Below are 16,157 nucleotides of genomic sequence, written 5' to 3'. Positions count from 1 at the left end.
TCCAGCTTGGTGTACTCGGTCGCTTGACAAAATCCTTGTGCCTAAAAGCTTGTGCATAGTGTAGAAATGTTTGACCATAGCACATAAAGTGGCTCTTTATTTCATTGTGCCACAATTAATCCTTTGTTGTAATGTGTCCATCTTTCCTATCTCCATGGCATGCTGTTCAGGATGTTTGTTTGCAAATATGAGGTAAGGAGTGCCCAGAGTACGGGATGATGTTCGAGTGCGCTGCTTTCCCTGCGCTACACTGCACTCTTTAATACACAGTTATGAACCCTCCCAATGGTATGTATTTAGCCTACTTCTGAATCCTGAAAAGTAGATCCATGCTGGCTAGACATGTGGCCAACTTTGCACCAGACTTGCAGATGAACTGGCCAGCTGTTTAATCTCAGTTACCAGTGTAATGGTATCCACTGCAGAGTGTAATTTGCTTTCTGACTTCGAGAACATTCAGACATGTAATTGCTCATTTTACTATAGCCGGTAAGATAGCTGTAGCCGGTAAAATAGCTCAGTTGGTTGAGCGTTCACTTCTGCATGTGTGTGTGATCTGCAGGTTCGGATCCTGGCAAGGCCAGCTCAGCCTTCCATCCTTCTGAGGTTGATAAATGAGTACCAACACAGGTCTGGGGATATTGTATGGGGATATTGTATGTATAGCTGTCTATAGCTTAAGCGGAAGTGCTATATAAAAACACATCATTATCATTTGGCCTTGGACGTCTGCTTGCATTCATATTAATTTGGGCCCATAAACACTGATATTAACGATGCATATGGTGATCCATTCTTGTATGAAATGTATATCACAGTGATATTGTAACCATATATTTCGTAGTGTACTTAGGAACAATGCAATGTAATACCACTATCTGTTTTGTCAAGGCGTGAAAGGTTGTGTTACATCGCTTCCCGTGATGTCACTGCTGGGTGGGATCAAATGGCATCACGTCCTGTGATGTCATCAGATGTCAAGGGTTGTGTGATGTCACGTCCGCTACCCCAGGCATTTTTTATGAAATGACGTCCCTGCCCACCTCATGAGCCATACTGTTACATGTGTCTAGCAACCTATGAAACTCGTCTGTGCCTCCAGCCCCTTTGAATAAGAAATCATCCAGGTAATGAACAAATTGGAACCTGGATGGGGAAGACTCAACACCCATTCAAGGAATGAACTGAAGGCCTCAAAATATGCACACGAAACAGAGCTGCCAATAGGCATACACCTGTCTAACAAAAATCTAATTCAAGTGCTGAAAACGTTGTTGCCCAGAGGAAATGTGAGTGGGCGGGGCCAATTGACCTCTCTGTAGCGCTACCGGTTGACCTGTCCTAAGATCAACGTGGTTTGCATTCGCCACCATAGCACTGTTCAGGCGACCCACCTGACTGGCCCAATGCGTTCTGAGAAGCGCCGACAAGCACTCTGTCCTGCACAATGGACCCACTTAGACGATCAGATGCAGGTGCTGCAACAAATGTGGTCACAACGTATTATGGGGAATGGGAACCCGTTGCCACTGTTGTCAAACTAGGGAGTACCTGCTCCTTCCCATCCAATTCAGCGGTTGTATACGAATTGACCGAATCACAATTAACCAAATCACAATTGACCTTCTGCACTATTGACCAAATTCTAAAGGTCAATTAGTATATATATGCAGGGGGAAACCCCTGCAATCCCCCACCCAATCCAAAAACGCCACGCAACCCCCTACTCAAACCCCTTGTATTATTTATAATAACCAACTCAATATATATATTAAACTAAAAGAACAATTGTGCAAAAGGTCAATTAGGACCATTATAATTCGACAAATTCGGTAATTCGGTCAATTGTGCTCGGTCAATTTGGGTAATACCAATTCAGCACTTCCTTGAAGGTTCCAGCCACTCTTCCACGAACCTATGCGCCCACTTCATGTGGGGGTTCAGCTCCATGCACACACAGAGCCATTAATGGGGTCCTGGCCAGGGGTGTTACTAGTTCTGGAAAAGATCTGGGGCTACGCTGATGTCTGGATGTTGGGACTCGGGGCTAGCTAGCCTTATGGTTTTAACGCTGAGCTTCTATCCGGGGCTACAATCAAAAGACCTGGGGCTATAGCCCCACCAGTACCACCCCCCCCCCCCCCCTCAGTGACGCCTCTGCCTGGCACCATACACTTTGAGGAGGGGAAGTGCTTCCGTTAAGGCTGATCTGAGGTTAACGCAGAGGCTGAGGCTCCTATGAACGAGAAAAGGGCATGGGACGGAATGAGAGCTGAATGGGAGAAAATGAGCAGAAGAGGAATATAAGAAGACAGAATGTAAGGTGTGAAGGGAGACACAGAACTGAAAGTGCAAGGGAGGCATGACAGTGGACAAAGAGGTGGCAGGGGCAATTGCGAGATATGGAGTAGTACGCTAGTGAGAGAAGGAGGCAGGCAGGGGTTCTTCCCAGCTCAAGTTTGTACCCATGTTTGTGTTATTGACAAAATATAAAATGATTATGTTGCTATTTTCCTGGCTCGACTCCTGTTTGGGTATTTGAGCCAGGCCAGACCCCTTGGCTCGGCCTTACCCATGAATTCCCTGGCTCTCCCACAACCCATGAATTCCCTGGGTCCCCCAGATCTATGTTCTGCTGGTCTGCTCCCAGGGGCTTTGAGCGAGCACAGACCGTTCTCTCTTCTCTGACCATGCCATTAGGCTAGTCGCACTGTACTCGGACTCAATGCACAGCACCCACACTTTCCCAGCAGCACGAAGGCTTTGGTCACGGTCTAGAGAGCACAAGAACTCTGCGTCCACAGTCCAGCCGGGGCTGTGATTCTGCCGTGGCTGCTTCAAAGGGTTTGATCTGTAGTTTTATTCATGGAGTTTTACACTGTGCTAAAGAGGGAGAAGGATGTGAGTGTGAACGAGACATCGGGAGGTAGCAAAAGGAGACCTGGTCACAGTTATAATTGACTTTGCACAGTGGGGGCAGTACTTACGCCAGAGTGGTGCACTGGAAGCAGCTGTGGCATGTCTACTTCTTGTATGATGCCTTACACCACCCAAAGGCACATCAGAGGAAAGGGAAGTAAGATATGAGGGGGAAATCGGAGAAAGAGGGTGTGGGGGGCATGGGGGATGTTGGCAAAGATCTTCTGACATAGCTTGACAACCATTTCCCAGCCAGTGCCATTTGCCTACACTGTTCCAATGCTTTTGAACTAGTTAATCACCATTCATTAAAATTGGAAACATCCATGGGCATTCAAGGCCTACCCTCCATCCTGCGAGACGGAAAATCTCCTGTATAATCTGGAAAGCCTTGGCTGACGTCATTGAGCCCTTCTTAGCCTCACTCCAGATGTATGCTATGGCACACTGCCTTCAAACTAAGGGATGCCATTGCTACCTCTCAAGATATCCACTCCTGCCTGGCATTCTTACAAGACTGGATGACTGAAAACTGCCCTTAACTCTACACTTAAAGACAGAGATTCTGTTTATGGTCACATCTCCTCCCCTTTGCCTGGCCACGTCTCCTCCACTTTGCCTGGCCACATCTCCTCCCCTTTGCCTGGCCACCCAACATGGGCCTCCCGCCGCCCCCTGTATCCAATGCCAAGAACGTGCTCATCCTCCATCTTCACCTTCTCAAGAGTATCCTGCGCTTCCTCCACGTGCATCACATAGTGGAAGTAACCGGAGCAGTTGTCCTATTGAGGATTGATTACCTCAACTACTTATACCTTGTTCTCCTCAAAAGCCCACTTCACCAACTTCAACTGATTCAGAACAAAGCTGCCAGATTGATTCTAGGTCTGAAACTGAGTGACCGTACACCACCCCAGCTTTGAAAGCCTTCCAATGGTTCCCAATGATGAGAACAATTGACTTCAGAGTCCTCTGTATGACAAGGCCCACTTACCTGGGCAAGGGACCTACAAGAATATTAAAATAAATACGCTGTACCTCCCATTTGCCCTCAAGGACCAAAGCACTTCCATGTTCTAGCCCGTAGCCAATCTCTGCTAAGCGGGTCCTCCATCTTTCACGATCTTTACAACGCCTGGGTTTGGTCACACAAGGTCCAATCAACTATTGAGCGAGGCATCCCTGTCCCGGTCCTACATTGGAAAAGGAACATAACAGACTGACTACCCCTCTCTCTAAGGTCTATCGACGACACAGATTGAGGTGCTTAGAAACTATTGCATGAATCTGCAATGAGTACTTATTAAAGATGCTAATTATTAGACTGAGACCGTGAAATTACAAAAGTATAAATCATTTTAATAATTTGGTAAAAAACCACACTTTTATAAAAAAAAACTGTACATGTATCGGCTTTTTCATACACATTCATACCTTTCATACTAATTTGTTCGTACTGTAACATAAGGGTTCGGCAATTTACATTTTCTTTGTGCATATTAGTTGTTAATAATATGCATGACATCAGAAAAAACAGTTGGTTTTTCTAAAAAGTCGAGATATGTTTCGGCCCCTTATAATAGTACCATCGTTGTCTACGGTGGTCTACAGCATTGTTATTTGGCCATCTTCAGGACAGTGATGATTTTTTTGGAATCATAAAGTCTTCACCCTTTTCTTATACGAAAAGCCATCTAAAAACATAAATAATACATATATTACATTTTGGAACGGTCTATACTTTTTCAGTTGTTTGCAAGGTGATGGCCAGATTACTATGCCACAAAAGAAGCACCCACCTGTGGTCGAAATGTATTATTTGGGACCACGGAGTTGAAGTTGAAGGGAATCTTCTATATTACCCTTTATCAGGAATCCTATTGAAAGGGAACACATATAGGGGAGGTTACTACCCTGCGTTTTTTGTTTGAATCAACGCTAAGTTTGAAAAAATAGTATAAAGAGTGACTTACAATAAACACCTCGGTGTAGGTTGATCTTCAGAATTCTGTGCTTCAGAGCCGCATAAATCACTGTCACCTAGAGGGAGCTGTATTATGTCGGCAGCATCAAGAGTAGTGCCTACAAAAAAGAGGTTCGTTGTGTAAGTATCTAACTCAAGTCGTGGCTATTAATTGTTTGAGGCAATTAATTTCAAAACATTTATACGCTATGATTTATAAACTAGCCGATCATATGTAGTTTGTGACCGCTGGCACTCAAGTATCAACTATCTTTAGGATGCTTGGCTTGTATTTCATGTTATAACCGTTAAAAGCAAAGTGAATGCCATATATATTTGGTCATGTAAGGCTGCACCTCTTACTACTTGATGCAACTAGCAATCTGTCCTGTGAACATACTAGCGAAATTGTTTAATACTGTTTGTGTTTGACCATATTGTGATTGTCCCCATGGCTTTGGGGCAATTTATATTTAGTGTGTTACCATTGCTATTATAGACTGTGCTATTCATGGCGATCTCGTGTTTGCTAATTAGGGGCGCCATATTGCGCTCCAGTGTTTAAAAAATATATAAAAAATATATGTATATATAGCCGACCGCAGGATTCTCAGTTCGTTTGCCCTCCTGCTATGGCCATATTGTGATTGTCGCTGTGTTTTAAGAGCCGATCTGACCCATATATTACCGTAGATATACTGCTGTTTATAACTATCTTCAGTGTGCTTTATGGGCGTACCATGCCGCGCTGCACTCTAAATACAAATGTCTGACCGCGGGATTCAAAATGTTTCAAATTGTTGCTGCGTGATTAAAAAACGCGCTCGGACTTACCTCGTATGTTTATTTGGGAGGAAACCAGCGTGTCAATGCTTGTGGCGTCCTCTTGCCTGTAGCTGAATAGCTATCGGGAAAGGCAACAGAAAAGGGACTAAATCTTCACATCGGTGACGTGAGATAAAATGGGCGTGTTACTCGCACTGGCTACTCCCGAAAACTTGGCGGCCATTTGTGAACTAGTTGAGCCAAAGGGCTCGTCCTTATTTTAAGAAAGAGGACGAAACTTAAGGGATGCAAATGCACTCCTGAGCGAAAATAAAGCTATATTCTGTATAACATACATTGCTAATTGTACTGTTGTTTAGTCGTTCCTTCATTAATATATGTATGGAACGAGTGAAAAAAGATTTTTTCGCGTATGCCGGGCTAACAGACGTTTAAACGTGATACTTATATGTTAAACAAGGATGAGCATCTGATCTAGAATTAATCAGTAGTTTATGGCGTGCACGCTTATATGCTTGGATGTTCTAAAGGTTAATTGTGAAGGGCCTGATTACTAAGAGAGCACTTCTGGTGAATGAAGGTCCATAAATTGTAGCTATTCTCTTCCAAACGGGTTTTGTGGAGAGAGACACCGCTTGATGAATAGCGGATGATTCAATAAAATAGATGCCTCACTGGTATTAAGGGAAATATATCTTCACAATGTATGAATATTTAGAGAAAGGCACTCCATTCGACGGCTATGTTTAGCCCATTTTGGACAGTTTTCAGGTTATAAATCCATTTTTGTTCTGCTTGGGTAAGTATTTTGTCTTTATTCCCATTACGTGGTGAAATTTTGATAACCTGAATAATGCACCATATGAAATCTGTGCATTTGTGTTGTTTTTGAATATAATGAGCCACTAATGGTTTGTTTTCTACTGAATTACGAATACAGGATTTGTGCTCATTGATGTGCTGGCGAACTGGCCGTTTTGTTTTGCCTCTGTATACCAGGTCGCATGGGCATTTGATAGCGTACACTTCCCAGGGTGTTAAACAATTCGTGAAATCTTTAAGTACAATAGTTTTGTCACACAGGGTGATTTTTTTGAAGGTGGCTGTTTGTGCACACACTGAGCATTGTCTGCATCAGTGGTGGCCAATTACAGGTGGTAAACCCCAAAGTGATGTCTGTGTAGACTTTTTGGATTTTGGAAACTGATACGAATGTACTAGAGTGTCTTTAATATTTGGTTGTCTTTTGAATGCCAACCTAGGAACTGGAGGGTGAAAATCGTCTGTATAGATCATTTTCCAGTGTTTGCGTATAATCTTTCTGTATATGTTGCTAATCGGACTGTACGTGCTGACACAAGTGATCTTATCTTCTTGATGTCGTTGTGCTGGTTCCAAAGTGTTTGTGCGATTTGTATGTAACGCTCTCTTGTATGCTCTGTGTATAGTTTTTTGAGGATAGCCTCTTTCTTTAAGTCTCAACTTGAGGTTTTTAGCATGTTCTTTATACTTTTCTACATCTGTGCAGTTTCTACGAATACATAAAAAATGGCCGTAAGGTAAACCTTCTTTGAGACTTAGAGGATGAAACCTTGTATAGTTAAGTAAGGTATTTCTATCAGTTGGTTTCCTGTATAGGACCGTTTCAATGGAACCTTCTGTTGTTTTCTGTATTTCCAAATCTAAGAACAGTATTTTGTTTAGGTCAGTGTGAATCGTGAATTGGATGTGAGAATTCTGAAGGTTCAACCATTGGTGAAAGGAGGATAATAGCTCTGAAGTTCCACTCCATATGAGACATATATCGTCGATATAACCGAACCAATTTTTTATATAACATTGAAAGGGGTTGTCAGAGCTATATATGGATTGTTGTTCTAAATTATCCATATATAGGTTCGCTAAGTCTGGGGCAAAAGTAGCTCCCATGCTTGTCCCTTTGAGTTGGTTATAGAAATGATCTTTGTATAAGAAGAAGTTCTCTTTCAGAGCTAACCTGATGCATTCTAAGATAAATGCTGTCGGAACCTGATTCAGGGTCTCGGTGCAGCTTTCTAAGTATTCGGCCATCACCTTGAGACACTCATCTTGTGGGATGCTGGTGTATAAACTCACCACATCTAAAGTCACCAAAATATCTGTTGGATCTAAATGGATGTTTGCCAGTATTTTAATCATACTATTAGTATCTTTCACATACAATTTCATTTTTGGAACGAATGGTCTCGGAAACCAATCGGAATACATTGACAAAGGTTCGAGAATGGAATTGATGGCAGCTACAATAGGTCTGCCAGGGGGTTGTTTGTCATTTTTGGGAATTATATAGAAAGTCGGTATAGTAGGAGTTCGATTTACCAGAAATTCTTTTTCTTCAGAGTCTATCCAATTTTCTTCAAGAGTATTTTGCATGAGACTATTAATTTCTTCTTGCAACCGAGGGGTTGGGTCAGCTGGAAGTTCCCTGTATGAAGAGGTATCGTTCAGATGTTTCATTATTTCAATCTCATAGAGATCTTTAGTCCACAGCACTATGCCCCGCCTTTATCTACTGGTTTAATTATTAGATCGTCGTTGGTTTATAGGGCTCTCAATGCTTCTCTTTCTACTTTCGATAAGTTGTTTTTTTAAATGTTTTTATTTTTTATCGCTTTTTGAATTTCCCAGGAGATTTTTTGTTCAAAAGCTACTATTGGAGGACTGACCATAGCGTTGGTGGGTACAAATTTGGAAGGTATTTTTAAACCTGTGGCAGTAGTTTCTTTAGTGGTCGAATTTTTATTTCTGAAGAAGTATTTCAAGCGAACAAGTCTATAAAATGTCTGCAATTCAACTTCTGTTTCGAAGGGTTTGGCTGGCGCTGTTGGAACAAATGACAATCCCTTCGATAGGACACTTATTTCAGTGGGCGAAAGAACATATGGTGATAAGTTGTAGATGGGGATTATCACGTTTCAGCTGGTCCCTGCCAATTCCTGGTGTTCATCCGTGGAGGGCCTTGTTGTTTATTGCGTCCGCGTTGGCCCTTTCCCCGAAAAAATTGTTGCAGAGGGGGTCCTAAGGGACCTTGTTGGCCGGAATCTGATCCACTGCTCGTTGATGCATTTGATGAATTGGAAAAGTTAACAAAAGGTCTTCTTCTGTTGCCCCTGTTATGGGGTCTGACTTGACTGGCTTTCTGAATATCTTCGTAGTAGGACTCTATGAGATATGGGTAAGTGTTGGTTTCTTTATACTGCTCCACATCTTTTTTTAGTTTCCAGATTTTTTTGTCAAGAGTTGTTTTCTTGAAATTCACCATTTCTTCCTCAATTTTTGCTAAAGTTTCTTTTAAATCTTTCATAGTATTGTCTTGTTTGATTTTTGCCTCTAAGGTGTCTATTTCTGTTTTTTCTATTGCTGCTTCTTCATCTGAGGTTTCTATGATCAGAATTAATAGATCTCTTGAACACTTATTACTGACACCACTAAATCTGCTCTTGAATTTAGTGTTATTAGTGAACACTCGAGGGACATTTTTAATTTGCAGACCCTATGGAATTGTTCCTGCTTTTAAGTAAGCCAACATAAGTTTTCCATGGGATTCAGTGCGAATCAATTTTTTCTTTTTTTGAGTTAAAAGTTCTGCGTCATTAGACTGCGGAGTGGTTCCTACTTCGTTGGGGATATCTCCAAGCAGTGTAGGTTGGTTGATGAGTTTTTTGTAATACTCATCTGAGAACGACACTAAATTTTCTATGTCCATTCTCTCACTTCTTAGCACAAAACGTTTGTTTGTGATATCAGAAATGTAACCCAATAACCAAGGGTTGTCCAAGGGAAGTTATAGCAATGGGTACTCCCAAAGTTTTTTGTTATCGGGGGGTCGAGTCTGTAGACAGGGAGATTCTCAACAGGAAACGGAACATAACAGACTGACTACCCCTCTCTCTAAGGTCTATCGACGACACAGATTGAGGTGCTTAGAAACTATTGCATGAATCTGCAATGAGTACTTATTAAAGACGCTAATTATTAGACTGAGACCGTGAAATTACAAAAGTATAAATCATTTTAATAATTTGGTAAAAAAACACATTTTTATAAAAAACTACATTTATCGGCTTTTTCATACACCATTCATACCTTTGCATTTTGGAACGGTCCCTTCAACTTCAACTCCGTGGTCCCAAATAATACATTTCGACCACAGGTGGGTGCTTCTTTTGTGGCATAGTAATCCGGCCATCACCTTGCAAACAACTGAAAAAGTATAGACCGTTCCAAAATGTAATATATGTATTATTTATGTTTTTAGATGGCTTTTCGTATAAGAAAAGGGTGAAGACTTTATGCTTCCAAAAAAATCATCACTGTCCTGAAGATGGCCCAATAACAATGCTGTAGACCACCGTAGACAACGATGGTACTATTATAAGGGGCCGAAACATATGTCGACTTTTTAGAAAAAAACAACTGTTTTTTCTGATGTCATGCATACTATTAACAACTAATATGCACAAAGAAAATGTAAATTGCCGAACCCTTATGTTAAAGTACGAACGAATTAGTATGAAAGGTATGAATGGTGTATGAAAAAGCCGATACATGTACAGTTTTTTTATAAAAGTGTGGTTTTTTACCAAATTATTAAAATGATTTATACTTTCGTAATTTCACGGTCTCAGTCTAATAATTAGCGTCTTCAATAAGTACTCATTGCAGATTCATGCAATAGTTTCTAAGCACCTCAATCTGTGTTGTCGATAGACCTTAGAGAGAGGGGTAGTCAGACTGTTATGTTCCTTTTCCTGTTGAGAATCTCCCTGTCTACAGACTCGACCCCCCGATAACATTTTTTTTTTGGAAGTACCCATTGCTATAACTTCCCCGGTCCTACATTGGCCATCAACACCAGTGATCACAAATCGAGAACTCTGACCTTGCCTAGCACTTCTGACTGCATAAGCTCTAGTAGTATCACAGAGTGTAACGCTCACTAAATACAGGGCTCTGCCTAATGCTCTACTTTCCTCCCCGCCCCCCAAATCCATCAGCCTTCCCCTCTTCCACTTTACTCACCTGGAATGTACCAAGGGCTGCAAAAGATCAAATGTTCAGTCTTCTCCTTCGGAGCCTTGTCCCTCTATCCCGCTTCCTTCCCTTACAGGGCCAACATGGAAAGATGGCAGGCAAGCAGGTACGCATGCTTGCCCCCCAGAATCTGCACATGAATGCTCCCTAGTCCATGCATTAACCTGAAAAGATAAGAGCGTGATTTGACGGGACGGGCCCCCCAAACGTGCCACATAGGTACTTGGAGGGAGGCAGACATTGACAGTCGCCTGCCAAGGGCGTAGCCTGCCCTAGGCTACGAGAGCTCAAGCCCTGAGCTTCTTGGGTGGCTGGTCTTAGGAATTGACGGCCTTGATCCAACCGGGGATTTTGTTTTTGAGAATCAAAGGGGCCTGGTGAACGCAGGTGCTGAACGTTCCCAGTTTAACCTCAGAAAATCTACGAGAAATAGGTGGTAGCGGAAGCAGCCTATGAAATGCACAAGGCTAGGGAAACCACAGTTGGACCAGTGGAGGGCAGTAAAGGGGTGGAGTTACTAAACCTGGAGGCCAGGTAGTAGAAGGGTAACCGCACAATGACCTTTGGGCCACTCTTCTGAGAGCGTATGGGCATGGGCGAAGCAAGGATTCTTTAACAAGTGGGGCCTGAAGCTAATGGAGTTGGGCCCACCTGAAGGGGTGGGTTCTCGGCCGAATATGTGACCGGGCATAGCAAGGGAGCCCAAACCAACCAATCAAGGGATGTTTGGGGTAGGGGATTCTACCCCAAACCCCTTTTTACAAATGGGTTAAAGTTGAACATTTTGTAGCACACTTTGTGTGAAAAAGTGGGTAAAAGGCCACAGTGTATAATCGGTTTTGCAGGGTAAGACATGAAAAAGTCAATTAAGATACCAAGTCCCCAATAGGGCACAGGAGAACTTTCCTTTGCCCACTATATGCCAGTATAAAAAACATGTTTATGCTGACTGTGCCCATACATGTCCATACTGTCTGATGGCTGCACCAACATGTGCCAGAATTCCACATAAGAACATACTCCTGTTTGCTTTGCCCAGCACGCCTGAAATAATACCATAAGAAAACCTATTAATGCTGCCTCTGCTAATATATACCACAATCCACACGTAAAACACTCCCTTTGGCTTTGCCCTTAATTCCAGTAAAACTCTCATGCCACAGTAAGAAAACATGTCATTGCTGGCCCAACAAATGCCCCTCACCATGTAAGAACACACATGCTGGCTTTGTCGTTCACGCCAGTAGAAAATGCAATGCCACAGTATGGAAACATGTCATTGCAAGCTATGCCTCGCCCACCCCATTTAAGAAAGCCCATGTTGGCTTTGCCCTTAAACCCAGTAAAACCTGTCATGCCACAGTAAGAAACATAAACTCCTTGCCGGCTGTACATATGCCCTCACACCCACCATGTAAGAACACTCATGCTGACTTTGTCCTTAACCCCAGAAAAACATGCAATGCGACAGTAAGGAAACATTTTTGTGCTGGCTGCACAAATCCCCCTCACCTAAATATGAGAACGAACACCATTCTTGCTTTGCCCTTAACGGGAGTAAAAAGCTGCCATGCCACATTAAGAAACGTCCAGGCCGCTTGCCGAAGTGTAGCGTAAACCTCTCGCCCCAAAGCATCCTCCACGTAATAACACTCAAGTTGGCTATGCCCAATAAGGGCAGTAAAAGATGCCTTGTTGTCAACGTATGACCACATCCATGCCCCAATGCCCCTTCTGCCCCGTACCTACACACACACACCACACACACACACCCCCCACACACACCCCACACACACACCCCACCCCCCGCACCCAGAACATTAAAACTGCATTCACACCCATACATACACACCATTCACAGTTTTGGTTCATTATTTTGCACAGACACGTCCCACACCTTTGCATGCAGACAGGAAGCAGGGAGAAATGCCTGGTTCCTCACATCCGCAGTGGAGCGAGATCCTTGCCATCTCTCTGCCGCCCCTTTAGAGCGGGCAGTGAGAGGTTCTGGGTGGACATTGCCCGCTCAGGTCTTCGCCCCTGTGCACAGGTACTGCGCCTACGGTTACATTTCTGACAGGATTGTTGACAGCTGGAAGTCTGCCCCTGCTGTACGGGCCGCACAGGGGTGCTACTCGCACTGTCCCGAGAGCACGAGGGCTCCACAACGCCTGTCGTGACAACAATAAGGCCTGTGCTTCCAGTGACCCAACAGGGTAGGTGCTCAGCTACCTGTCTCTCTGGCATCAGGATTCCACTCCCTTTTTTCTGAATATCTCATAATCCTATCTCTTTGCAGTGGGCTTTACCTGTGCGGTCACTCTGCTGGAGCGCACCTGGCAGCCATGGCACTTTCAACGGATTGGTCAGAGTATGGAGTGAGGCCTGACATTAAAGGTAAGACTGCTCCATAACCACCAGAAAAAGGGTCCCCTGACAACATGTCCCCACACACCGAAGATGGGAGCAGGTAAATGCTCCCCTCCAGGGGGTGCATTCCTCTGTGTTGGGGTAGCAGGAATCCTGGGGTCTGGGCACCCCTCTGAGAGCAGAAACGGGCTCGTGTCCTGGAGGCCGGGAACCTTTCCTTGAGGAGAGCAGAGCCATGCTTACTTCTTGGGGGCTGGGCACCTTTCCTTGAGGATAGCAGTAGGCATGCTTACTTCCTGGGGCTGGGGAGGTCTCCTGGGGCTGTGGTGGGGGGGGGGGGTAGAGGAGGAGGAGACAGCTGAGCAAAGAATTTACTACTTTATTTCCTTTGTGGACTGTCCCTCTGTCATGCTGTTATCAGGGGTCAAGTCCTAAAATAAGTGGGGGATACATTAACCTACCAATTGAATGTGGCGTTACCAGAAATTAGCTTATCATGGTGCCCTCTGAAAAAAGTGGAGGACTCCTGAAAAAAAGGGGGGACTCCCTCCACCCGCTTGTACCCTCAACTTGAAACACTTGTGTATAGGCCCGTTACAAATGCCATATCATATCATATAATTGAGCCCTGGCTATAATCACCACCTTGGGACTGGTCTCTTCTGCTAGGGGAGCATCTTCTGAGCCCCCCCCCCACAGCCCCGCCTTGCATTACATTAACTGCTATTTAGTGCATTACATTAACTGCTATTTAGTTCATTTATTTACAGACTCTGTGCTTTGGGCTGTGTTTCAGGGGTGTTCCTGGTCAGTGGGATTTATGACCTGCTCCCCATCACTCGCACCTACGTCAACCAGGAGCTGCAGATGACAGAGTGAGTGTCTCCACAAAGGTATCGTCTGCTTCTGTGATGGCGCATCCTGTGGGTTCTGAACGCTTTAAACTACGACGGATAGGTTTAGAGAGAAAAAAGCACCCGCCCTGCTACCTATGCACACACCGAACAGGAAACACACGGGCACACTTAGGGGTTCCACATGAGTGTGAGTGGATGTCGCCTAACTTTGTGCACACAGCTCCCAGGGCCCCAGAATCCAAGTTCTCCATGAAACGACAGTACATATTATATCTAAAGACTCAGAGGCGGGAGCGGACGGGAGCGGTGCGCCTTTACTTCTTTTAATTAAGTTTTACAGTTCCGATACTTTAATTTAAAAAAGAAATCGTTACGGAATGGTTTCGTTTTAAAATAAGTGTAGGGAGAAGTTGAAACTTTCACTTTCAGTGCACTGCACTGAGCGTTCCCCTAAACAGCCGGAGCATGTGTTTTGGGGTTTGTATTATGCGTGGGAGGGTGTGTGGAGATGGGGTTTGTTGGGATCGGTGCAGGCCAGTAGGGAACACAGTTCCACTACTTCTTTTCATAAACTTCGAACAAAGCTAAAGACATAGCAGGGGGGAGTTATTAATGCTGAAACAGGCTGCTTTAGCACAGCCCTGTATGCATCACAACAACTGACGTGAATAGATACAGTCCTATATCTTGTGAGTATAGTTTGATGACCAATTTCCACAAAGGATCAATGAGAGAAGCCTATCAGCAAAGATGGCCACCTCTGTCTTCCAGTGTCAACGCCCCTGCTCGGATTCATCATACATTCTCCCATGTGCTGAGATCACCCCATCAATTCACTGCTCCTCAAAAACTCAAACACAGAAGCAGGGATCCTGTCAAATAGCTGTTTCTGGACTTGCATGCATTGAAAGTATTGGAAACCAAGGTGACCTCGGAACATCCCTCGTGGCCTGCTGATTCTTCCAGTTGGGTTTCTGCCCAGGCTGGGGGACTAAATCCACAGAGAAGAGCCCATATCTGCCCCGAGAAGGAGCCCATGCCGGTGCTTTCATACTATTGGATAGTTCTGCGTCCTTCCACAGTGTTGACCTCCACGCATTACTCGACCACCTTGCCAATTCTGCGGTTGAGTAGAGCGTCCATTGATAACCTGGGTCACCCCTTTATTGGACAACCACACTCATCAGGTCAAAGCGAGTCAGTTCACATCCAAAACTACCAGCCTTCCCTGAGAATTACTCAGGGTACCGGCTTCTTGTCCTTCCTTTTTTACATCCATGTGGTCCCCTGGCCTAATTGGGTCACATGCAATATTGGCTTCTGTGTGTTTGCAGATGACCCTCCATTCTGCGTGGTTCCACAGGAAAGGTCTAGGCAATGCCTTCAAAATGTTGACAGCTGGACTCATGAAATGTTTCTCTGCCCGAATGGGTCAAAAGCCGTGATTCTGGTCTTGGTGTACTCTTGGTTTCCGTGTTACCCTCTTGTCTTCCCATGCACAGTCCAGACTCACTGGAACCCCCTACAAATTATGTGCAGGACTCAAGAAACCGAACTTTGCATTCTTTTCTGTCCAAACGTTTCTTTCACTAGTATTGTGAAAACAGTAATTACCAAAGTGTTCTATACTCTCTGCCTTTTATTCTCCGGCTCCACTGCTTCTGTGGTTATCTCAGAAGATCACTGTGAATGTTGAGGCCAGCATTTCACGTTGCAATGCCTATTATGCAGGGTTGCTGTCAAAAACACAGATTTAGCTCCAAGAAGCCCAGCATCACACTGCCCTGCTTATATGAGCTGAACAGCACCAGTCATAAAATTATAGACTGTGTGTACGGCGAATAAGAACCTTCATGACCCAACCCTTCTGTACATTTCCAGTCCTGTGACCCTGCATGCGGCATGAGATAACTTTCTAGTAGCCTTCAGTACATCAGTTTGTCAAGTTGCAGGCATTTTAAAAGAATGGGCAATGCTAGAGGAGCACACCCAGGAATGATTTCCTTTAGCATCGAGGAATCGAAGCAGACTCCTTGAAAACACAAAGCTCTACAAACTCACATCTTTAGCGTTGTCTTTAGCCCATAATCATTCAGATTTGGATACCCATTCTAACTGCACCCCAACTAGATGATCAGTAACCTATAACTTGCCTTTCCCTCTGCCCCCCGACCCCACCTGCATTCCCT

The 16,157-nt window shown here is 44.1% G+C and overlaps 1 protein-coding gene across 1 annotated transcript in view; it reads left to right on the top strand.

The window, feature by feature from the left end:
- Positions 1 to 16,157, top strand: part of AFMID (arylformamidase) — a 172,658-nt gene that overhangs the window by 141,226 nt on the left and 15,275 nt on the right. Inside the window, exons 7-8 of the mRNA XM_069655249.1 lie at positions 13,041 to 13,138; positions 13,908 to 13,986. Coding sequence (XP_069511350.1) covers positions 13,041 to 13,138; positions 13,908 to 13,986 — 177 coding nt within the window. The remainder of the gene's footprint in view (positions 1 to 13,040; positions 13,139 to 13,907; positions 13,987 to 16,157) is intronic.

This window comes from Ambystoma mexicanum, chromosome 3q (assembly GCF_040938575.1).
Source record: "Ambystoma mexicanum isolate Mex_15411 chromosome 3q, UKY_AmexF1_1, whole genome shotgun sequence".
Classification (NCBI taxonomy): domain Eukaryota; kingdom Metazoa; phylum Chordata; class Amphibia; order Caudata; family Ambystomatidae; genus Ambystoma; species Ambystoma mexicanum.
The sequence above is the reverse complement of the archived record's forward strand: the minus strand, read 5'-3'. Positions and strand labels throughout refer to the sequence as shown.